Here is a 24,438-nt window from a genome sequence, read left to right on the forward strand (position 1 = left end):
CAGCCCTGAAAGCCTGCGAAACCGCAATGATGTCTTCTACCTGCAGCCTGAGAGGTCGTGCATCGCCGAGTCGCCGCTGTGGTACTCCGTCATCCCCATGGACAAAAGCATGCTCGAGAGCATGCTCAACCGCGTCCTGGCTGTGCGCGAGATCTATGAGGAGCACAGCCGTGGAGGCGGAGGCGGCCTGGATGAAGAAATGGACTGAGCAGGTGGTGCCGGTCTTGCCAGAGGGAGATTGGGCCCCCCAGCACTACTCCAGCCAGCTAGTGGGTGACTGTGGGGTGTGTGTGGCTCGCTGCCCCTTTCCTGCCTGGTTTGGCGGCCACATAGGGCTCTAGACACTCCCCACTAGGTGATCACTTTCCCTCTGACGAGGAGCCACCCCCACCCTCCCTCTCCTCCCACGCTGCCTAGGAGTGCCTGCTTGCCTGCCCCTTTCTCCTTGCTATGTGTTGGCTTGGGGGGAGTGTCACAGGTAGGCTCTTCGCCTGGGGAGGGAAGGGTGCAGGGCGTGTCTTCGCTGTTGCAAGAGAGCTGGGCTCTGGGGGTGCAGATCCTGTGCCTGCTTGTGCTAATTGGGGCGGGGTGAATGAATTGGCTCCTTGCCGTGCACGTTCTCTTGCACGGGGTGGGGGGTGGGGCTTCTACAGTTCTCCCCTTGCCCAGTAGATGGCAGTCCTCCCTCCCCCCCATCCCCAACGGTTGAACACTCTGTTCTCTCTCGTATTGGGGGAGACTAGGCCCTAGCATTGCACCCTGAGCCGCCTTCTCCCCTGCTTCCTCGATGCTAGCTTGGCCGCCCACCCCACCACGCCCACTGCCCCATGAGGCAGAGGCTGCTCAGCATCTCACCAACCCTTTCCTCACCCATCTGTGTGTGTTGCGTTGAACTCTGAGCTATGGCTGGTGCTGGTGCTGGTGCTGTCTGTTGAGCCTGTATATATTGTTCTGGCCCAGCCCCTGTCTGTGTCCTTGTTGCCAGTGAGCCAGTCCGCGGGTCTCGTCGTCGTAGTGATGCCCAGGGCATTAGGACCTGCCCTCCCCGCGTCTCTCTGGAAACCATTCATTTCAAATAAAGGCACAAAAATTTGGCCGACTTGTCTCTCTTCATCTCTTATTCCAGGGCTGTGGTCCTTGTCTCTGTGCCCCCAAAATGTGGTGATGCACGAGAACAGGGTTGGAGGCCCCATGTCCCAGCGAGGTAATTTCCATTGGTGGGTGTGCATGTGGCAGCCAGCATGCCTTACCAACTTTTATGCCCCCAGGGGAAGACCTCCACCCCCTTCCCTGACTTGGCTGCTGTGGGTCCCATCGCATCAGCTCTCTGCTCCGACTGAGCCAGCCTTGAAGCGTGCTCTTTCCACTTCCTGGCCACTAAGGGGCAGCAGGCACCAAGAGAATCTTCCAAAGCGCCTGGCCATTGTCCACATGCCCAGTGCTCTTCTCTGCTTGTGGCTTTGCAGCAGCTGCTCCCAAAAGGAGAAGTTGCTGAAGTCTCTGCTTCAGGCATTTGGGGCTGATGCCTTGGAGAAGAGGGTCTCGAGACTTAGCACCAGCCTGGGACTCTCCCTCAGATTCCCCCTTCTTCGTTGGAAAGGGAGCTGTGAAGTCTCTGCTGCTTCTCCAAGCGTGGCAGAGTTGCTCTCTGATGAAAGGGCAGGCTTGGGAGGTAAAGGAGAGAGGCCTGAGGCTTCTTAATTCCTGAGCAGGTACAGGCTACCTTTCCTCCAGCCCAGGAATTCTCTCTCTGATCAGGCATTGGGGTAGGGATTTCGACTTGGTGGTGCATCTAATGCCTGTGGGAACGCTTGGGTCTTGCTATCCAGTGTGAGGTTAGCAAAGTTCCTTGGCTAAACAGCCAGGTCACTGGACCTCCACTTGTTGCTTGATTTGCTGGACTTGCTCCCTCGCTTCTGCCCTCCGCCCCAAGCGGGGCTCTCGCTCACTCCCTCCGTCCGTGGACTGGCTTTCTCTGCAGGCTGCAGAGAGGGGCTGCTGGGAGGCGTAGCACTGGGGCAGTGAAGCAGGCGGTGGCTGGCAGGCTCTCCTTCTGGCTGCCCTTCTGGACTGAGCTTGGGCTCATGACCTTGCCTGCACTTAGTGGTGGCCACGTGGTACATCTCCACCATGTTGAGCAGGAGGGAGAGGCAGGCGACAGCCAGCATGAAGAGGATGAAGATGGTTTTCTCGGTGGGCCGGGAGATGTAGCAGTTGACCGTGTTGGGGCAGGGCCAGCGGCTGCAGGTGTAGAGGGGCTTCAGCTCAAAGCCATACAGCACGTACTGGCCCAGGATGAAGCCCACCTCAAAGAGAGCCTTGAAGACAACATTGCAGAAGTACGTTCGCAAGATGGCCCCTTGCAGGCGGATCCTTCCGCAGGCGTCCCGCACAGGGGCTATGCCAGGCCTGGGCTGAGCTGCTGGGCTGTTGCTGACCTCCACCTGAACCCCTGGAGAGGCCCCCAGCTCTTTCTCTTCCATGCGCACCAAGTGCAGGATGTGGCCCAGGTAGATGAGGCTGGGCGTGGAGACGAAGATGATCTGCAGCACCCAGAAGCGGATGTGGGAGATGGGGAAGGTCTGGTCGTAGCAGACGCTCTGGCAGCCGGGCTGCTTGGTGTCGCAGGAGAAGTTGGACTGCTCGTCCCCCCACACCTTCTCTGCTGCTGCCCCCAGGACGAGGATGCGGAAGATGAAGAGGACAGTGAGCCAGACTTTGCCCACCACCGTGGAGTGCTCCTGTGCGCTCTCCAGCAGCCTCCCAAGCAGGTGCCAGTCGCCCATGGGTGCAAGGCAGGCTTGCCCTGCAAGAAAGGGAGGTTCAGACAATTGGGGTGGGGTGCTGGCACTGCTGCCTCTCTTCCTCTCCCTGCCAATGGGGAGGGAGGAGGGGCAGGACCTACCTGTGCCAAGCAGGCCGCCCTTTGATGTATGAGGAGTCATTGTGCTTTTGTTCTCGGGGTAGGGCCCATTGTGTGCATGTCACTTGAAAAGCCAGGCATTTAACCGGATAAATAGCTTAGTGCCCAGGAGTGGAGCTGAGCACCTGTTGCCTGCAAGGCAAGCCATGGCCCCAAAGCACAGTTCTTCCCCTCAGATCTGGGCACAGCTGGGAGATGGCCAAGACCCCCTTTCTGCCCCTCCAGCCCTATGGTATGGCCACAGTAGGGGACCAAGATTACTACCGGCCCAAGCTGGGGTTGTGCCCAAAGCAGCAAGTTCATAGAGCCAAGGTGGCTGCTGGGAGTGGGGTAGTAAGCCCTTTCAAAGCCAGACTCCACCCAGGTGCAGCAACACTCACCCTGTCTGCGTTCGGAGGGCCTGGCATCAAAACACTTCACATCCTGGCCAGCATCCCGGGCGTTGTCAGCTCCCTTGGGTGTCAGCAGCTCCTCCTTCGAGCCACCTCTGAGCGCCTGTCCGGCTGTCTCTTCCGCCGGTGACCACAATGGAGCAACGATCTCTTCCTGGTGTCTCTCCTCCCTGGGCTGGGGCTTTGTTGCCATTGGGGCTTTGCTGCTCATTGGCTGTTTTCATGACTGACCTCTGCAGCATCCACTGGGGGGTCACTTCCAACACTCTTATTTTTGGACAGCACACTTGGTTAATTATAGCCCCTCCTGCAGGGCGAGTGCGAAGGGTGAGTGGGGTTATATTTAGGCAGGAGCTCTCTGGTGAGAGGGACCTTGGAATGACCTGCGGACGAGAGAGGCTATGCTCTGGGATGGTCGTTCTGCTTCCTCTTGCCAGTCACCACCTCATCGCCCTCGGAAGCCTCAGCATTCCTCCCTCTTGTGTCTGTAGCAATGGTAGGGAGAAAGTCAACAAAGAGAAAGGGGAATATTTCCCCCCCGCATGTGCTACTAAAACTTTGGACCACCCGGTGAAGCTGAATGTTGGAAACCTTAACAGACAAAAGAAAGGACTTATTTATGGTGTTCCCACCTGGTGATGGCCACCTACCTGGGTGGCTTTAGAAGATTAGACAAAATCATGGAGAACAAGGCTGTTGGTGGTCACTGACCCTGATTCCTGTGTTCTCCCTCTGCTTTGAAGACAGTAAACGAAAACCAATTGCTGGGAATCCCAAGCAGAGAGAATTGTGTTGCGCTCATTTCCCAAGTGTGGGTTTCCCAGAGACATCTCCTTGGCCACTCTTGAGAACAGGATGCTGGACTAGATGGGCCCCTTTGGCCTGATCCAGGAACCAGCATCATCTTACATTCTGAATGTGACATTTTGGGGGATGCAGTGCCTCTTGTGCAGCTTCTTGCAACAAGCCAATATGCTCCCAACTCAAGAGAGCTGCTTCAGAAGTCAGGGAGAGTAGTGTGACAGCTTACCAACCTCCTCTGTGACCAACCTCCTTGCCCATATCCCAGTCCAGTGGTCACTGGAGCAGGTGGTATGCAGTGGCTTATGTTGGGGAGGGGAAATAAATATATCTTGTGTTCTTGCACAGTGCATTTTCCTGTGCAGTGTACAAGCCAGTGTGTTGTGTGGTTTGAGTGCTGGACTAGGACCTTGGGAGGCCAGGGTTTGAATCTCCTCTGAAGCTCCCTAGGCTACATTGAACCACTCACTGCCTCTCAACCCTAACCCACCTCACAGGGTTGTTGTGGGGATTGAGGAGGGGGGTAACCATGTCCTTGAACTCTCTGAAGGAAAGGTGAGATGTAAATGCAATGCAATGCAATGCAACCAATCAATAAAACCACTCAGTGTTTATCAGGGACCACTTGAGGTGAAGAGGAACAAAACATTTTCAAGGTGAGCACAGCACAAGGTTCATCTGCCATGTGGACCTTAGCAATTTACCATGCACACTTACATACCAGTAAGATAAGCAGGTGGTGTCAGAAGGCTAGGCTTCACTTTATGCATTTTAAAGTAAAAAAAAATAAATAAGTCAACTGCATCATTCTGAGTCAGGTCTTTGGTCCATGTAGCTCAGTATTGACAACACTGGCTCTCCAGGGTTTGGATTAGTGAGTAGGGAGACAGTCCAAGTTCTGATCTGGAGGTGCCATTGAATTTGAACCTGGGACCTTCTGCATGCAAAGCAGATGCTCTACCTCAGACCTGCCTTTTTGTTTACAGTTTTCTAAAACTAGATACCTGCATCTGTTTATAAGCCAAGGTTAACTCGTTTAAAAGTAGGAACATTTTAAAAATAATTGCAAGTGTGAGCTGGGGATTTTGGGGAGAGCAGTGCACGGACGGGAACAACCTGTCCTCGCGCAGCTTTTCCTCATCCAGGCTGAAAAACCTGCAGGAATTTCCCTCGGATCTTGTTCTTTGAAAGAGAAAAGGGTACTTGTGGATGAAGCACAGCTTCTAAACCTCCCCACCCACCTTACTCTGCAAATGTTTGACCTTCTTTGAATCACAGCCCTGTCCCTCTGGCCTGAGTAGAGCAGCCTTCCTGTCAGCAATGTCCTTCATGCAGCAAGTTTTGATAGGCTACGCTCTTATCTTCACTGTTGGAGGCAGTATGCTCCGAAATCCCTACTGCTGGAAGCTACAGGGAGGGAAAGGTTGCTGTTGGATCAGGTCCTGCTGGCAGATTAGGTGGGCCACCAACCTGATCCAGCAGGACTGTCCTTACGTTCTTCAGCCTCGAGTCTCCAGAGGTGGCTGTTCCCAGCCAGCTTAGCCAGTGGTCATCTTGGACAGTCAAGGCTGAAGAACACCAGAATAGACTATGTAAGAGCCCTGCATGAAAACTTGCAGCAGTGTGGCCGTTGAGGATTAGTGCCCTTCCTGAGCTCCCGATGAGAATCGGTTACTCAATGGTCAGTACATGGGGCTACTCTCAATTTTGGGATGAAGCAGGGGCTTTCCCCTCTGTGCATGCTGCTCAGAGCCGTTCCCAACCCACTGGAGATTTGCCCTGCTCTTCTTGCACGGAGCTCCAGACCTTTGGTTGAATGAAAGAGCTGCCCTACCTTGTTAGGAAAGAGGCGCAGCTCAGGGGTAAGTCCACCTGCCTTGCATGCAGGAGGTTCCATTTGCCATATGTCCAGTTAAGAAGGATCAAGTAGTACGCAATAAGGAGGACTCTGCAGAACAACTGTCAGGAAGCGGAGAAAAATCCTAGCTGGACAAAGAAGTCTGCCTTAGGATGCCAACTTCTGAAATATTGCCGGAATACTGCCGGAAGGATTGCCCCAGTTGCCAGGTGGGGCTTAATTTGAGTATGTGGTTCCTACAACCTACTACTATTTGTAACACTCTGGGGGGGGGGGCACAGACAAACCCCCAGATGAAAAACAACTCTTGAATCGAGAATTGCAAAACCAGCTTTAATACTGTGTGACTGCTTTGGCAAAATGAGGTGTAGCAGGTGATGAAAATAGCCTGGGAATGCCCCACCTCTCTGCCCCCAACCCAATCTTCTTTGAACCCTGGCTAAAGGAGAGCAGCAGTGATGATGCAGAGGTGGTGGTGGTGGGGGTTTGCTGGCTTTCCCCCCCAGTGGGAGGGCTCCCCATCCTTTAACCTCTGCCTGGCTAGCAAATCAGGTAGTTGCAGTGAAAGCAGTGCCATTTTACCTTTTCTATGTTGTGTCTAAAAGGCCCAGGAACACTCCCAATGCAGAAAGGAGGGGGCAGGAAAGAGGTGGCCCCCCACCCCCTGGCCTGCATGGGTTGCTGCTGCTGCAAACCTTTTCCTCCAAAGCACTAGCCAGGGCGGTGGAAACCAGCATGAGGTGCTGGCTAGAAACAGCAGGGAGAATTCAAAAGACGCAGACCAATGTGCATGAGCTCTTGTCCCGCCTGCCGATGAATCCTGGGCCACAAATTTCCCTGGACTACACAGTATGGATACAAAGTGCTTCCTGGATGTAGAAAGCATGTCAAATAATATAATATTTGGGTTTAGCATCTTTTATTTTTGTTTTCCTTTCTTTCTGGTGTAGGTTAGGATGATAAAGAGGAGGTGGTGTTGGGAGGGCAAAAGGAAAAAGGGCCTGGCCAGACAAGGAAAAGGCACACGGGCCCCCCAATTCTGCAATATTTTGACCCCCAGAATGGGGCCCAGCAGGGGAGTCTTAGTGGCTACCCAATCATCCCTAGGCTGCTGAAGCCTGGTTAATCACAACCAGAGGCATATTCAACAGAGGATCTGCAGTGGGCAAATTGTGTGATTCTCAATATCAGAGGCCATCCTGTCCACAGGGACTGTGCCTGGAGGACATTATGTGGGCTAGCAGTAGGGAGAAAAAGGCCACGGCTGGTGGGGCACCTGGCAACGGGAAAATCGGAGGGAGCCCAGTATGAGGGCTTGACAGAGTGATGGTGATCTGACTTGGCAGGCCCACAGCCGCAGCCCCCCCTCTCCCCACCAGGCGTGCTGTGCTGTAACCAAGTTGTGAACACCCCTGCCCTCCGGTCCTGAGACCCTTAGCAGGCTGAGCATCGGTCACTCTTCTCTTGTATCCCTGAGTTCCGCCGGAGAATGTCTTTGAGGGAGCCGTCCTGCTCCGTCAGCAGCTGGTTGATTTCGTTCTGCTTGTACTCTGAGAGCTTGTGGCCCAGGAAGGAGCCCTTCTTCGATGAAGGGTTGTGGCTCTTGGATGCGCGGCGGGCGCAGGCCCTCACCAGCAGGAACACCACCTCCGTCAGGTTGAGGATGATGCAGATGCCCGAGGTGGCCAACATGAAGACGGTGAAGACGGTCTTCTCTGTAGGGCGCGAGATGAAGCAGTCGACCGTGTTGGGGCAGGGGTACACGTCGCACTTGACCAGGCGGATCATCTGGTAGCCTGGGTAGATCATGTAGAAGATGTACATGAAGGTGCCTTCAAAGACGATGCGGAAGATCACGCTGCAGATGTACGTCCACCACAGGGACCCCGAGATGCGCATCTTGTGCTTCTTCACCTCCTCCAGGTGCTTGGGGTCTCCGTGGCCCGTCATGACCAAGAGCTTCTTCTCCTGGTGCTGCTGGTATGCCACGTGCATGGCCACCAGCAAGGCCGGCGTGGTCACCAGGATGAGCTGTAGGGCCCACAGGCGGATGTGGGAGATGGGGAAGTAGTAGTCGTAGCAGACGTTCTTGCAGCCAGGCTGCTGCGTGTTGCAGGTGAAGGACGACTGCTCATCCCCCCAGACGCTCTCTGCGGCCACGACCAGCACCATGATGCGGAAGATGAACACCACAGAGAGCCAGATGCGGCCAATGGCGGTGGAGTGGCGGTTCACACCGATCACCAGGGCATAGAAGCCTTCCCACTTCATTCTTCCGCACTCCTGCAAGGGAACAGCAGAGCAGGGTCAGAGCAGGATGTAGGCAGGTGCAGGTTCCTCCTCCTCCACAACCACCACCACCACCACCGTGCTGCTGGTAGGGATACAGGTGGATGCATAACGCGAGTTATGCCATAGAGGTCTATCTAGTTCAGTATTGTCTACACAGGCTGGTAGCAGCTCTCCAGGGTTTTAGGAAGGGGACATTCCCAGCTCTACTTGGAGATGCAGGGGATGGAACCTGGGGCCTCCTGTGTACAAGGGAAATGCTTTCCTACTGAGCTACGGCACTTGCCAGAAGGACCGAGAGTGTAGGCATCGCAGATTCTCCAAAGTAATATTTTTCAGAGAAAGGCCCATTTCCCTACCTCCGTTCTGTTAAGCAAGGCAGGAGTGTATCAACTGCTCCAAAGCCGTGCTGTTGCCAGACTTCTGAAATCAAGAGTCAATGCTCCTGTGCCCACCTTTATCGTTTTATTTTAGGGCCTCCTTTAGTTCAGCCTTTACCTGCAAGCACTGTGGCCGGAAAAAAGCCACATTTTAACAATGGGCGGAGCTGCAGTGCCTGACACCCAGTTTGCACAATCCCTGTTTTCAAAAGAAAGACGTGTTGAGTTTAGCACCTGGACTTGGGTCTGATGGGAATTGCTCTGACCTGCACAGTCCATTGCCTTGAAAAACAAGTGTGAAAAAGGTAATGGTGCTACTCAACAATTTTTACTTGGCATAGACCCATTGGAAGGAATGAGCATGACTGAGGTCCATTTCTTTAAACAGGTCTACTCTGACCAAAACGTAGCTGAATGCCATCCCTAGGATCATCCAAGGAAATGCCAAGTTGCAATCCAGACACATCACAACATTTCCAACACTGTTTCAACACATCCAGTTCTAGAAGGGAACAGGGCAATGCCAGTTCTGGCTGAGACTTCTTGTACAGGCACACGGAGGCTCAAGAAACAAGTCTGCAAACAGAGGGGCTTCTCTGGGCAGCAGGCAGTCACAGAGGAGACCACTTTCAACTGCTCCCTTTCTGCTGCTGCTGCTGCAAGGCAGTCTTCACCAACTTGGATCTCTCCAGTCTTGGGCCATGCTGGGCAGGGCTGATGGGAACTGTAGGCCAAAACAGCTGGAGATCACCAGGGGCGAGAGATCTTTCCCCTGCTTGCTTTTGTTGGGGGCTACATTCCCTGGGAAGGCAGCAGAATCTTTCAGGGGGCTGCATGGTGGCCATGAATGGGGCCAAAGGCAAACTGTTCATAGGGGAACACTTAGGGCCAGAGGTGCCAGCTTGCAAGGGCAATGGGGTGGGGAGCAGTGTCAAGCATCGTGCCTTCCTCCCTAAGCTGGGCAGAAGCTTCCCAGGCTTTGGGAAGGAGGCGCCAGTGGAACATTGAGGGGACTAGCCTACTCCACTGCCAGCATGGCACTGGGCAAAGCCCAAGCTAAAATCAGGTGGGGCCTTTAATTTATGCCAGTCCATTTCCCCCCGCTCACACCCTGTTTGAAAGCTGAGGGCTGCCCCAATTCTAGATAGTAAATGAAAACGTTCGCTCTGAAACCCACAGGTGTATCTTCATAGTCTCCTGCTTTTTAGCCATGGAGGTTTTCTCAAGGGAGCAGCACAGCCTAATGATGTCTGTCTATTCTCCCTCCCTCCCTCCCTGCTTCCCTGACCACCTCCCACTGTTCCTATGAGAGGCACATGACATGCAGCAGAGCAGAGCGTTTGATGGGGAGGTCCTGAATTCCATTGGGGGCAAAACTTTGCTGCTCGCTTGCTTGCTAGCTGGCTCTCTCACTTACTTGCAAAGATGAGGTGCAAAACAAACAACGAAGGTTTTCCAGGCATAGCGTGGGACCAGAGATGCATGGCATCTCCTTTCCTGACGTCCACAGCACTTTCTGCTCTGTCACAGTGCAAGCCATGGGCCTTTCAACATGATGGTTTGGAGAGCAGAAGGGTTGGTCAAACATTACATTCAATGAGGGTTTAATTAATGTAAATGTGAACGCTGCTTAGGGAGTCAGATCATTTGTCCATCTAGCTCAGTGTCACCTGCACTGACTGGCAGCAGCTCTCTGGGATTTCGGACCATGGTCCACCTAGAGATATCAAAGGTTGAACTTGGGACCTTTTGCATGCAAAGGGGATGCGCTCCCATTGAGCCACAGATTTCCTAAGAGCCATAGCTTAGAGGAAGAGCACCTGGTGTGCATCCAGTAGGTTCCAACTTCAGCTTTTGGTACCTCCAGGCAGGGCTTGGAAAGACTGCCCTGTCTGAAATGCTGGGCAGCCGCTGACGGTCAGTTTCAACAATACTGAGCTGGATGGGCCAATGGTCTGATTCCACAGAGGGCAGCTTCCTTTTCTGCCTCTGCGTACGAACAGCTGAGCTGTAAAGCCATACAGTTACTCACATGGAGCATTAAAGTCTCTGAACACCAGTGGAGCTGCACAAAACAACACAGGCAAGCTCATCCACACACACATTTGTACACGTGGCAAAGGCAGCTTGTACCTGTGTTTGGTGCACCTTCTGAACAAGCCAGAAAAAGAGGCAGCACTGCAGATGCCCAAATGCTTTGCAAGCAAAAAAAAGGGGGGTTCTCTTTCTGTCAGAGACAGGATGAGTTCCAGGAGGTGAAGAGGTGCAAGTATCACCCAAGAGGCACAATGATTACCCAGCCTCCCCAGAGGCAAACTCCGTGTGAGCTAACAAGGGCCCGGTTCAGAAGTCACCACAGCCCCAAACTCACTAGGCAGACAACAAGGCTCTCTGGACCTCAGGCATTCAGCAGTGATACAGAGATTGCTGTAGTGAGCAACCTTGCAAGGTTAAGGATTGTAAAGGAATAATACAGCTATAAACAAAACATTTTGATTTTTTAAAAATTCCTGGGAAAGAGCTTTCCCAGCTTCTGGGCATCTCTTCACACCCATTTAGGTTTAAGTCTTATCTAGAAGCAGATGCCATTACGCACTTCTTCTGATGCTACAGCCATTGACGCTTCAAAATGGGAAGGAGAGCTGCGGAAGAGTGGGTTGGGGTACTACATTTTTAGATTGGATCCATGCCCTTTGCTTGCTTCTGGAAAAATAGACAGGTCCTTCCCATCCCACCACTGAGGACCACCACCGCCGCCGCCCTAGTCTAGACTGCTACCCACCAAGTCATTCCTGCTTCTACAAAGATCTGGGTCAGGGGAGGTTTCACAGCCGGGACTTTACCTTGCTGCAGGTCCTTCCCAAGGCAGCCGCAGGCTCCCTCTGCAGGGTCAGGCCTCCCAGCAGACTGTGCCCAGCTCGGGGAAGTCATACGCTGCTTTATAAACTGCTTTGCATACAATGAGGCTTTTATCGGCCCCCAAACAACACACTTTAGAATTCAGACCAAGCGCCCGGACTTCCGCCCACCCTTGCCAAACAAAGTGTCTGTGTACGGCATTCCAGGCCGTTCTAACCAAGCACCAGCACCTGGTCCCAGGCTCTGCCAGGGGCCAGAGACCCCACACAGTGACCTCTCCCCTCTGGACATCAAAGGATAGAAGCTGGGGGTGCTAAACTTTGTGGAAGAAGGAGCCAGGAGTTTGACTGGAGGCGGCCGCTCTGCTCTCAGGCCAATGCACACAGGCATGCCTTGGAAAGATCTGCAATGGCCCTGGAGGAAGGGGGTGGGGGTGAGAGAAGGAAGAGTTAAGGCTGCTAGTTGCTGCCCCCAGGGGTCAGAAGGGAGGATGCTCAACACGCCAGCTGCCTCAGCCATGACGCCTTTTGGCGTCAGCTGTACCATGTCCCACGAAAAGAGATGGTGATTTGCGTCTCCTTCCGGGGTGCAAAGTCAGTACCGGAATCCGGTGCCAAGCCTGGCAGAGCACAATGATGCCTTCAGTCCTTTGAGTTAGGAAACCAAACCCTGTTCCAGTGCATCCTTCCCTACACACTCACACATCCACACACCACACACACACCCGCCCACACACTCACTGCCCTTCATGAGCTCAACAGACAGAGCTGCCTGCCTAGAGCACAGGAGGTAACTGCTGGGCAGAAGAGCTTTGCTGCGGAATAAGCTCACAGAGCATAAACTTGGTCCAAGAGAGACTCCTGCCACATGCATGAAGGGGTGAACGCAGGGAAAAAATCACAGGGACAGAAACTGGGGCAACTGCTGGCAGGTGCTGGGCTGGGGGCTGGGCATGGAGGGAGTGCCGGATTAAACCCTGTGGAGGCCCCTAGGCAGTCAAAATCCGGGGGGGGGGGTTGAGCCTTGCTAATTATCTCCTAGTACATTTTTGCTCTTTCAAGAGCAAATCAATATTGTTTTGCTCCGTTGTGGGGCCCATAGACCAGCACCTACTCTGCCTATTGGTAACCAGGCACTGCATGAAGGACTTATCAAGCAACTCAAGGCAGCAAATGGATTCTGTGTCTGGAGTATTTGTGGGCTGAGACCTTTCAAATGCAGACCTGCAGGAAGGATGGTGGCTGAGGACAGCTCCCAAAGTTCATGTGATCTACAAGGGGGCTGGAAGGACTGAGCACTGTCCCAACTGGATAGCAACTTGATCCCAGATCCCAATCCAGTACTTGCAGTGAAGGTGGGTGGGTGGAGGTGCAATGAAGCAATAACACAGTGATTTTTCTGTGGGAAGGTAACCATTAAACCAGTTCAAACATAACTGGACAAGGGGCCATGGGTCTGGAAGGAGCAAAGGTCCTATTCAGGGCACCAGAAAGCTTTGGAGAGGAAGTGGCTCTTGCTTGAGAACCAAAGGTGAGTCATGTTGGGGATGGGAGTGAACGTTAAAAAGTAAAATAAAATGCATACACTTTTCCACCAACGGAAACAGTCTCCTTAGAGCACAGCGCAGTTCATGGAATAATAGAATCTAGGAGTTGGAAGGGACCCAAGGGTCATCTAGTCCAACCCACTATGGTGCAGGAATCTCAGCTAAAGCATCCATGACAGATGGCCACCTAACCTCTCTTTAAAAACCTCCAAGGAAGGACAGTCCTCCACCTCTTGTGGGAGACCGCTCCACCAAAGAAGAGCTCTTTCTGTCAGAAAGTTTTTACGAATGCTTAGTCGGAATATTTGTTTGTTATAAAACATTCTCTTTGGGTGTTGGTTTGTATCCCAATAAAACAAGGCAATTAGACAATGGAAAAATAAATACTGGTCAGCACATAAAGCAGATCTGGGAAAATGACCAAACCGCAGCACTAGTTGGTGGTCAAAGGAAAGGATGTACCCAACCCGAATGAGAAGGCACAGATGGGGAATTTGTAGGCCTCAAGGGGCAGCTGAACCACAACTCTCTTCACTCCTGACTGTGGAGAACACTGGCTGGAGTCTGAGGAACAAGAGGAGGCACAGCAGGAACAGCCTTCACCCATTTCTGCCACCACCTGAACATGCCCCCCCCCCCGCCTTGCTGAAACTCGGTGAGGATGTTCTGCAAGGCGTTCTGCCACCTGTCTTCTGCACCTCAGATGTGAGGAAGACAAGCAGCAACACCACACACCAGAAGCGTCTGAGTGGGCAGGGTGCTGCCTCTTGCGCTTCTGCCACCTGAGGCAGCTGCTTCATCCTGCCTCATGGGTGGGCTGGGTCTGAGGCACAGAGATTCCCCATCCCTGTGCTGTCAGGGAAAAGATTTAATGAAATAATAGACCAGGCAAATTTCCTGTGAGAGTTCTGGAATTTGGGAGTTGCAACCAAGAAGACCATGCCCTGCATGTAAAGGGACACAGTTCAGTGGTTCAACATCTGCTTTGCATGCAGAAGAATCCAGGTTCAATCTGGGGGAGATCCCCTGTCTGAAATTCTGGAGAGCTACTGCCAGTCAGTGTAGGCAGTACTGAGGCAGAAGACAGCTTCTTATGTTCCTAATATAGTGCCAATAAATAGTTTGCTATGTTGCCATAGAAAGGAAGAGCCCCAGCTCAGTGGTAGAGCATCTGTTTGGAATGCAGAAGGGCCCATGTTCAAACCCCAGTATCTCTAGGTAGCATTGGGAATGTCCCCTACCTGAAATCCTAGAAAGCTGTTGCCAGGGAGTGTAGTCAGTTCTCAGCTAGGTGGACCAATGGTCTGACTCAGAATAAGGCAGCTTATTATGTTCCCAAATGGCCACACCAGCAACAGCGGTGGCAAAACCAGGGCAGATGTGTTTGGGTGTGGCATGCAAACCAAGATAGCAGCCGTTTGTCTCACTGTGAGCCAGAACAATCGCCATCCCTTGGCAGAGTTTACCTAGTGGGAGAGGACCAGGGTGGGCTGCAGGGAGCTTGACGCCACAGGTCAGCATTGACGGCAATGAGCCTTGGCTGAGCTCTTTGGGGAGGGGGGCCTGGCAGAGGTGGGAGAAGAGGGACAAGAACAACCAGGACTGGACAGGGGTTTGCAAGAGAGAAGGGAGCACAAATCCAGCAGTGAGCCTGAGCCCAGCAAAGGGTGCTTTTGGAGGGAGTGGTGCTCTGCGTCGAAGGAGCATTAACCCACTGCTTGCAGGATAGGAAATGGCACCGTCCTCATCAATTGTGAGTTTATTTGTATGCAGCTTTCCTTTGGTAAACACATGCTCAAAGTGGTGCATAACACCATACAGAACAAAATAGAGCAACATTTCAAGGTAATGAAAGGACAGTTAGAAAAAAAGAACACAATTTAAACAGTCATACTACTGTTAATAAGGCAGGCAAGCAAACATCTCCTGTTAAATAAACATTGAAGCAATGCCTAGTAATATAACAAGAAACTTCCATACAGCAGTAACAACTGCACGTTTTATCCAAAACTAAATGCTGCCTGAGCAACATCCCATTGGAGCTTGCTCCAACTTAAAGCAGCCTTGGGACAGCCCCAGAGGATGCACCTGTTTTTGTCACAGCTTCCAGGTAGGGCATTCACATTCCCTAAGCAGCACAGGCATTGCTGTTGCCAACTGACACCATGGCAGAGTTTACTGGCCACTTCAACATCATGGTAATATTTCAGCAGTTGCAGTCAGGAGGTTACGTGTGCATTTGTTGGGGTGGGGAAGACAGCTTCCTAAGTTCACGCATGCATTTCATGCGCCTGTGAATTGCACTTCTGGACAAAACATATTTCCGCAAGGACAAGAGAGCAGAATCTTGAAGTTCACATTCACACTTAACTCTTTCTTATCATTTTCTCTCTACAGACCGCTAGGCAGAGAGGCCAGGAGCTAGGCAAAGCATAGCGGTGTCCTTCTTTTCCTTTTTTAAAACCATTTTTATTAAAACTTGAGAAAAGAACAAAAAAGCAATATACAAAATTAACACCAAACAACAAGCATTTTTAAACATATAAACTAAAAGAAATACAGAAAAAGAAAGAAAAGAAAAGAAAAAGAAAAGACATTCAATTCTCCGTCTATTAACTTTCTAGACTTATGCAAATCACTAGCTCCATAATAGCCTCTAACTCTTCTGCTTTCCATAAAAAATCTTTTTTAGTCTTAAAACCCAGATATCACAAGATCATTTTCTGTTTTGCACACAAAGTCCCTAAGGGGTTTCCAATTATTCATAAATGTCAACAAATTTTCTCTTAATTTTCCTCTAATTAAGCACATCAACTTTGCCATCTCAGCCAAATCCACTAATTTCAATAACCATTGCTCCATAGAAGGTAATATATATGTCCTTGCATCCTTGTACAAATAACAATCTTGCCGCTGCAAAGCATAGTCATGTTCAACTTCCACAGCCCAGTTCCCATCACTGCTCAGCCTCCAAAGTGCATAAGCCCCAATAAGGGCTAGAAACTTGCACTTGACTTTTAAACACAGACACACACTAAAGGAGGCTTTCTCAGCTTGCTGTAAAGTTTACACCCAATACAGATTTCTGCAGTGCTGCAGAAGGAACATTATGCTGGAACAGGGCAGGATTTCCTCCTTATCCAACAGCCAGCTCTGTTGCTTAATTTCTGGCACTAACTTCAAATGAGAGAAGTTCTGCTGAATGCTGAAAATTTCAGATATGAAATGGCATGAATCAGAAAACATAGTGGAAAAACAAATGAAAGGTTAGGGTGAGGGAGAAAGAGAATTTGGGTTGCAGGTGTCTGGATTTGACTATGCAACTTTGGGACTTGGACGTTTATAGTCTTCCATTTGCTCTGCATCAAGCGAGCTCCCGCTGCTGTTTTGCGAATGTTCCAGCCATTGCTTATGAAATAACTGCATTCTGATGTGTTCCACCCCCCCACCAAAAAACCCCAGCTTATATCCAAATTGAGAAAAAGTTGCATTTCAATGCATACATAGTCTTCCTCATTAAGTTTAGATTCTGGATGTTGAAGTCTGTAGGCACAAACTCCTAGGAACTCCACACACTGACAAAACCAAAGCATTGCCTAGCCCCACAGGATCTCTGCCAGCCTCGCCCCTTGCTAGCACACTTACCTGTAGCCAATCAGAGGACAGTCACCAGCATAACCTTTCTGCAAAAAGCTTCAGCCCAGCTGCCCAGCTGAGCTGTTTATACCTTGGGGCAGCCCCTCCCACTTCCCTCCCTCTTTCCATCTAGGGAAAACCAAAGGAAGGAGGGAAGACTCTTTTGCCCACCCTGACTTCGCCTCTTCTTTGCCGCCTCCTGCCCATATAAAGCACAAGAGGCACATAGCATAAGGATGTGTGGTTGGCACTGCCAGTTCAGCCCAGAGATTTCTGCAGGAGCAGTGCCCACTCATCTGGGTCAGATGCCTTGGGCAGATGCTCCCCACCCTGACTCTGCCAGACACAGGGGTGGCAGCAGCGGCAGAGTTTCATGGGCCAAATGCTCCCTTTCCCCCATGCAGGACCCAGAAGATGCCAGCTGTGAACAGAGCACTATGTGCCCACACCTCTCTGAGTTGGCAGCACCTGCTTCAAAACAGGAAGATGGACTCCTGGGTTAATTCCTCCAACCCACCCCGTGTCCATACACCCTAGAAGCAGTTTTTGCAATTAGCTGTGAACACCACAAACCAAATACTGTGCCCCCACAAGCCTTTCAAACTCTTGCAAAAGCCAATCCTGTATGTAAACATTAACTCACGTGTACTAAGACGCCCCACTCCAAGGTTCCGCTAACAGCTGTTGAAACAGCCCAAAGGTCACAAGACCCGGAGAAGGCAAAGCAAGCAATACCTTTGCACTAGGCTCACTGTCTGGGCACAGCTGGATAAAGTGTGCTTCAACACAGACACCAGAGATGATGGCAGAATCATTGCCCATTGAGATAGTTGGCCAGTAACCTTCCTCAGGGCTTGAAATTCACCCCAGAACCTGCTCTGGATGTCAGGGATCAATTCCAGAGACATAACATTTTAATACTGTCTCCTGAGCATGTGCAGAGTGCCTCTTTCCTTTTCCTCCATAGTAGGTGAAGAGGCTGAACTCCTGTCTCGGAGGAGCTGGTTTCCAGTCAGGCTTAAGTGCCAACAGGTCTCATTCTAAGAAACCAGCTGGCTATGCTTGTGCATGGAGTATTTTGCATTGTCAAAGCCAGCCTGTGCCTCCATGAGCAACGTAGAAGCAGCCCCAGCTTCACAACCTGGCCCAAAACCCATTTCATCTGCGAGGTGGTCGGCTGGTTGAGGACAACAGAGAGAGGAACATCAATCCTTATTGCACAAAAGGCCCAATCAAGTTTGTGGTGTGACCGTGGCAGTGACTCTGAGCACCTATTGCAAAGGCAGGCATAGGAAGAGCAGCTAGGACATACAAAGAGCCTGGCTGCTGGGTCAGGCCAGTGGCCCATTTAGTCCAGCCGCCCTGTTCTCACCTCACAGCAGCCAATCAGATTCTGGACCTGAGCTTCATAGCTCCTCAATACAATTGCAATTCCAAGCACCTTGTTTTCAGAGGCATCTGCCTCTGACAGTGGAGGCAGACCCTAGGCATTGTGGCTGGCAGCTATCGATAACCTTGCCCTACATGCATTTCTCCAGTCCTCTTTTAAAGCCATCCATGTTGGTGGCCGTAACTACTCCTTGTGGGCAGCTGTTGACAGCTGAGTGGGAGGATCCCTCCCTCCCCTAAAGAGGTAGAAAAAAAACTTGCCAGAAAAAGGTTCCCGGTTTCTTCTGCACTGTCCTCTAGCTTTGATGGGCACAGAACTGGTGCTGCCTCGCGGGGTGGATCCTGTGTCTAACTATGCCTTTCTTGGGCAGTGCCCTCTCTGCAATGCTTTGGTGTCATAGAAGGCAATGATTTTATTTGTCCCTCCCTGCCTCAGTTAAGGAAGGGCAGGGCAGGCGGGGTGCCAAAGTACTTATCGCCTTTAGTAACAAGTACAGCTCACCCTGTACTCACCCAAGAACTGGGAGAAAGTTAAAACAGCCACCCAAATGGGCCGGATGGCCCTCGTGCAATGGACAGGTGCCAGGTGACTGTTGGGCAGGATAGCACCTACTGGGGGCTGCCGAGGGTGCTGGTAGACAAAGCCAAGCAAGACTTGAAGTCTCCTAATGAGGGCTAAAAGGGCATACAGGAAGCTGCCTTTGCAGAGTCAAGCATATTGGGGCCTTCAGTATTGCCTGCACTGATTGGCAGCAGCTATCCAGGGTTTCAGGCAGAAGACATTCTCAGCTCTCCCTGGAGATTCCAGTGTGGGAAGTTGAACCTGGGACCTTCTGTTTGCAAAGAAGATACTTTAGCACTGAGTTATGACCCTTTCCTTGAAATATCTGTGTTGCTTATGTTCCAGTCTCAATGCACTGCCAGATTTTAGTGGAGAGTTGCATATATATATTTTGTTAAAAATCAGTCATTTCACATCTGGATTCTTTCACAAAGCTCTTGCCCAGGTTTATGCCATCTGGGCAAAGTAACCTTTAAAAAAAAAATCCATGAGCCAGTTTGCCCTAAAATGTCACATTTTGTCACCTCTTTCATTTGCTTAAAAATGATAAGACCTCCCTGAAAAAGTGGTTCAGGCACAGCTATCTGCAGTGAAGAATTCACCCAACTTCACTGCCATCTCCTTAGCCATAGCTTAGAAGTAGAACAACATGTGCTTTGCAGCAGTTCCTTGGTTCAATCCCCAACATCTTCAGGTAGGGCCAGAATATACTCCTTGCCTGAAATCCCATAGAGTCACTGCTGGTGACACTGAATTTAATTGACAAAGGATCTGAGTGTGCGTAAAAGCAGCCTCCTGTGGGTGCCAATCATGTCACACCTTTGTCACCTCACAGTCTGGACCAGTTCCTTGCGTGCTCTCCTGATCACAATGTATTTAAATGACACATTTGTTGCTTGTTTTTAATGTTTTTAACAATCTGCTGAGGAATTCTTTTCTCCACATGCTTCACTATCAACCTAAGATTTGTTTTGACAAGATTTGTTTTCCTAGTCTGAGCAATCCTTCTACTTCCCAAATAAAGCTTTCTTGTCTTTTATAGCTTCCATGACTCTACTCATTAACCAGACTTTACATACTCTTGTGCCTTCCTGAACTAAGGTGTTTATTCTATCTGAACTTTATTGTAGTGGTTTGAAATAATGAACAAACCTCTGCAGCACAATGGCAGAATGCGCTATTCTCCTTTATTTTAATTTATGTTAGTAAAAAGATTTTTTTTAAAAAAGAGAAAGCATAAATCTAACTTCAATTTAATTTTTCTAAACATATAGAGGACTCTTTGTATGTGGTTTTTGTTTATACGGTTCTGTTTATATTTTTGTTCATTCAAGGATGTGTTAACAGAGAAATCCGAGGGCTCCCTTGGATAAAAACAAAGACACCAACCAGGATAACTTGGAGCAAAACAGCAGCCTGTAGGCTTGGCCTTTATTGAATACTGTCGCGACAGGACTCCCATCCACAACAAGATGAAGCAAAATGGAAGTCCAGAACAAAATAAGACCCCACCTTTTATTAGTTACTAATTCCCCAAACTACACCCCTAAGACTACATCACAACTACATCACAAAAAGGAGGGGTTGAGGGAGGAGTTGTGGAGGTAACCTGAGCATCTTGTCACCTGGCTGGTTCCTCCTTTCCCCCTCCCCATGAGTACTTTCCAGGTGACAGAGGGGAGTTTGCAGTTTCCTGCCCCCAGAGGGAAGAGCTGATCATTGTTCTTTGTTCCAGTCTGTGCTGAATCCACTCCTATATGCAAGTTCTTTGTGACCTTGATGGTCTTCTGCTTGGACCATCAGGGTTGGCATAGCAACTGGGCAGGGCCTCCTGTGGATGTGCTGGTATGCTCAAGGGATTATGGCTGGCCTGTATCAAACCTTCCCCGTTTTGTAGTCCTTCCTTCATGGAGTAAAATAAAAGTGGAACGGTGCAGATCCAATGTATGATTGATTTTCTATCTATTTATAACAGAAGCGTAGTGTATGTAGTGTGTGTGTGTGTGTGTGTGTGTGTGTGTGTGTGAAGTTTGTACAAACTGAATGATTGGGGGGGGGGTTCCTGCGACAGTTGTGTACATTATTTATGTTATATATGAATTTCAATAAAGTATATTTTCAAAAAAATAAAAATGGCAGAATGCGCACACCAGCACTGAAGTGGTTTGGGGCACATGCCCCTGTTCCTGGGGTGATCCAAAAGCCAATAATCACTTCCAGGGGTAGAAACATAGTAAAAAGTTTATTTCAAGCTGCAGCAAGAAAGGCACAGAAGATTGACACCAAAAGTCTGTTTGCCATCTAAGGCATGAGGCTGAGATTTAGATGGTTTCTCTACAGAGTTTTCACATGAAACACAACATGTATTGAACATGCATTGGCTACTTGAAATGTGAGCAACACATGTGTCCATTTTCATTGGTTAATAAATACATGCTCCTATCTGCACATGCAAAATGCCATGACAATGGGTAACCCTAAGCAAAGTTGCATTTATTTTTTTTTAATAATATTTTTTATTGCTTTTTCCAGGTACAAATATATATTCAGGTAAATAACAAAAGCAACAGAACAAAAAGGAAAAAGAAAATAGATAAAATTCATCTTTCCAGAACATCTTTTCATAACCGATCGGACTTCCCCACATCTCCCTCACCCTGCATTCTTTACAATAAAGATGTCAGCAAATTATTACCTTGTTTCATGCATTTTTTGTGGTTTCAAATAATTATACTTTAAATTTAAAATACTTATTATCAAATTTCTTTTATCCTAAAATAGGCGTATTTTAAGTTTTGGTCCTTTCATAGTTATAACTTAATTTCCCAAATCATCAAATTTTATTGCTGAAGCTAGATTTCCCCAACCATGCAAAATCTTAACATTCATATAACTTACGATGTTTTTGTAAATAATCCTTAAACTTTTTCCAGTCCTCCTCCATTGTTTCTTCTCCCAGATCTCGGATTCTGCCAGTCATTTCGGCCAATTCCATATAGTCCATCAATTGCATCTGCCACTCTTCCAGCGTGGGTAAATCTTGTGTCTTCCAATGTTTAGCAATAAGAATTCTTGCTGCTGTAGTTGCATACATGAAAAAAGTTCTATCCTTCTTTAACACTTTCTGGCCAACTATGCCCAGGAGGAAGGCCTCTGGTTTCTTAGGAAAGGTATACTTAAATACCTTTTTTAGCTCATTGTAAATCATTTCCCAGAAGGCCTTCACTTTCGGGCAAGTCCACCAGAGGTGAAAGAATGTCCCTTCAGCCTCCTTACATTTCCAGCATTTGTTATCAGACAGGTGATATATCTTTGCAAGTTTGACTGGGGTCATGTACCACCTATATATCATTTTCATAATGTTTTCTTTCAGGGCATTCAAAGTTGCATTTTTAGCTTTGCCTGCTGTCCATATCAGGTAGGTGTGACCTATTCCTGATTTACTTTGACTTACTGTTGCTCTTTCTCTGAAGACTCCTGGTCTTTCCCTGAAGGCCTTCTCATTCTTGCTGTTGCGTGCCAAGGGAGAATGAAGCAAGAGGCCCAGAGATGGGTGCTATGCTGGGAAAAGACAGAAAATGCAGTTTCTATTCAGGGTGCAGAGAGAAAAAGGGAAACTTGCAGTTTAAGCAAAAGGGGGAGAAGGCAGCTTATTCACCTTGCACCCCACCCCATCACCACCCTGTAGCCAATCTCCCTTCACTCTTTGCTGCAGTTATTCAAAGGGTGCCTTCAGAGACCCTGCTTATTGAGCCTTCATCCTGATTTGCATTCCCAGATATTACATGGAGGTTACACTGTGTCCTGTCTGTTACTGAGCATCTGTTCCAATTTATCTGCAGGGAGTTTTTACGACGATGGGCCTTCACAAAGCTCACATGGAGGTTAAACTAGGACTTAACTACATTGGCAACACTTTATATGTGTTATGTATTTATATGTATTATGTATTTATATGTATACACTGTGACACCAGATGACACTGTAATAATTTTTTTTAAGGTCTTATATATATATAATAAATGTTCATAAATGTACCAAGTGAACACATAAGTATATAAACCATGTGCCTGAGACAGAACTGGAGAACAATCCTGCAGCCATTTTTACTCTCCCAAATTGACCCCAAATATTTCTCTGCAAGGGGGAAGGAAAGGGGAAAACCTCCCGTTGTCTCTTTGCTCACAAATCCTGTCTTAAGGGTGTATCTGTGTATGAATAGGGTGAGCCTGTGACCTGGATTCAGGAACTGAGTATTTACCATCACAAAAGAATGACCAGACTGCCGATGTAAATGCAATCAGCGACCATTATCAGGTATCTGGCAGACAGGATTTCTGCTGTCGACTGCCCTTCAGTGATGTATATATGATGGAATGGGGGGTGGTCTTGAGCTACAGGGTAGCAATTTCAAAAATCTATATAAGAGCTTGCACACCAATGTTTGGGGTTCCTCCTCCCTCCTGCGTGTGTGTGGGGGTGAGCACCCAGTTGAATAAAGATCAGGCTTACTAGCTGCTTTGCTTCTCAATATTATCTGGTTGGCCTCTGTTATTTTCTCCTACCAATGGAGAACCTAAAAAAAACCTCTATAAGGGCAGATTTTGTTTACAACACGCTGTAGAATCCTGTTTTTGCCAACCCGATTTCTCTTACAAATTTTACAATGCATTTAACCGAAACGCTTCTATGATGTGTCTAGATTCAGCCTATGTTGGGTCCATTATTGAGCATCTCTGTGTGCAGTTCTTACATGCAATTTAGATGCCTTTTTTGGAGCAGTGGTTTATTTGACATTGAAGCCTGGACCACTCCAGGCAGAGGCCAAGGTAGGGGTGTGTGGTGGGTGCAGGCCGCCCCAGGTATTACCACTGAGGGGGGTGACAAAATGCGGGGTGACACTCACCGCAGGGCCTGCAGCATGCCTGGGAGAGACACGGTGGCTTGGGCGCATGCAGGCTCCGCGCCGCCCGCTGCCTCCCCCCCAGCTGTAGGGCGGCTGAGTGGGAGGAGGGAGGCAGACTCCGGAGGCCCCGCGGTGCACCCTGCCCCTATGGGCGGCTCGCCCCTGTCCCTGGACATGCTGCCCCAGGAGCCCCAGAGGCTTCCTCCACTGCTGATTCCAGGATTGACACAGACAATAGATAAATCAAAAGTACATATATTACATCAAGAGGGAATTAGCACGTTTACAGACCTTCATAAAACAACCAGCTAAGTTTTAAAGGGTTTTAAAGCAATGTGAGACTGATTCTTAAAAGCATGTTTGAGAATAAAAACTAGAATGTGGTCAGGGAAAGAGGGGGTGTTGGTTGAAGGAGGGGACCTGGGGTGAAGGTGTTGCTTGGGTGGTTGTTGTGGGGAAGGGAGTTTGGGTAGAGATTTAGTGGTCGAGGAAGTTTGTAGGTAAAAATCTCAGAAGAAAGCTGGCACCTGTCTCCTTGATCCTTGCCCATCCCGGCTTATAAAAGCTAGCCGGGAAGGGCTGGGCAATGGGCTTCACGGGGTGGTGAATGCTTCTCTCTGTGAGGGAGCGTTCCCAGACCTGCTGAAAGAGGTGGTTATTAAACCCCTTCTTAAAAAACCATCTTTAGATGCGGCCAATATGGCCAACTATCGCCCAGTCTCAAATCTTCCATTTTTGGGCAAGGTGGTTGAGCGGGTGATTGCTGAACAACTCCAGGCATGCCTGGAGGATGCGGACCATTTGGATCCCTTCCAATCAAGATTCAGGCCTCATCATGGGACTGAAACTGCCTTGGTTGCGCTGGTTGATGATCTCCGGCAGGCTAGGGACAAAGGT

The 24,438-nt window shown here is 49.6% G+C and overlaps 4 protein-coding genes across 9 annotated transcripts in view; 2 read left to right on the forward strand and 2 right to left on the reverse strand.

The window, feature by feature from the left end:
- Positions 1–1,094, forward strand: part of ZMYM3 (zinc finger MYM-type containing 3) — a 30,570-nt gene extending 29,476 nt beyond the window's left edge. For all 5 annotated transcript variants that reach the window (XM_080990050.1, XM_080990047.1, XM_080990051.1 and 2 more), the window contains one exon: positions 4–1,094. In XM_080990050.1, coding sequence (XP_080846176.1) covers positions 4–208 — 205 coding nt within the window. In that variant the 3' untranslated portion in view covers positions 209–1,094. The remainder of the gene's footprint in view (positions 1–3) is intronic.
- Positions 1–20,324, forward strand: part of ARHGEF6 (Rac/Cdc42 guanine nucleotide exchange factor 6) — a 373,875-nt gene extending 353,551 nt beyond the window's left edge. The window contains exon 23 of the transcript XR_013981476.1: positions 20,313–20,324. The gene's annotated coding sequence lies outside the window, so the exon portion shown is untranslated. The remainder of the gene's footprint in view (positions 1–20,312) is intronic.
- LOC308468123 (gap junction Cx32.2 protein-like) lies at positions 1,251–6,164 on the reverse strand. The gene is made up of 2 exons (XM_080990106.1): positions 3,304–6,164; positions 1,251–2,806 (listed from the first exon to the last, which is right to left on the reverse strand). Exons 1-2 carry the CDS (start codon positions 3,524–3,526, stop codon positions 1,854–1,856), a joined length of 1,176 nt encoding a protein of 391 aa, XP_080846232.1. The 5' UTR covers positions 3,527–6,164; the 3' UTR covers positions 1,251–1,853.
- GJB1 (gap junction protein beta 1) lies at positions 6,294–16,800 on the reverse strand. Of its 2 annotated transcripts, none has more exons than XM_080990121.1 (2): positions 16,694–16,800; positions 6,294–8,257 (listed from the first exon to the last, which is right to left on the reverse strand). In XM_080990121.1, the coding sequence occupies exon 2, from the start codon at positions 8,243–8,245 to the stop codon at positions 7,409–7,411; it is 837 nt and encodes a 278-aa protein (XP_080846247.1). In that variant the 5' UTR covers positions 8,246–8,257; positions 16,694–16,800; the 3' UTR covers positions 6,294–7,408. The 2 variants fall into 2 exon arrangements, with proteins under 2 accessions (XP_080846247.1, XP_080846248.1); XM_080990122.1 differs by lacking the exon at positions 16,694–16,800 and adding an exon at positions 11,487–11,534.
- Positions 20,325–24,438: the final 4,114 nt, after the last annotated feature.

The sequence above is a fragment of the Podarcis pityusensis genome, assembly GCF_964106645.2.
Source record: "Podarcis pityusensis genome assembly, chromosome: Z".
Taxonomy (NCBI): Eukaryota; Metazoa; Chordata; class Lepidosauria; order Squamata; family Lacertidae; genus Podarcis; species Podarcis pityusensis.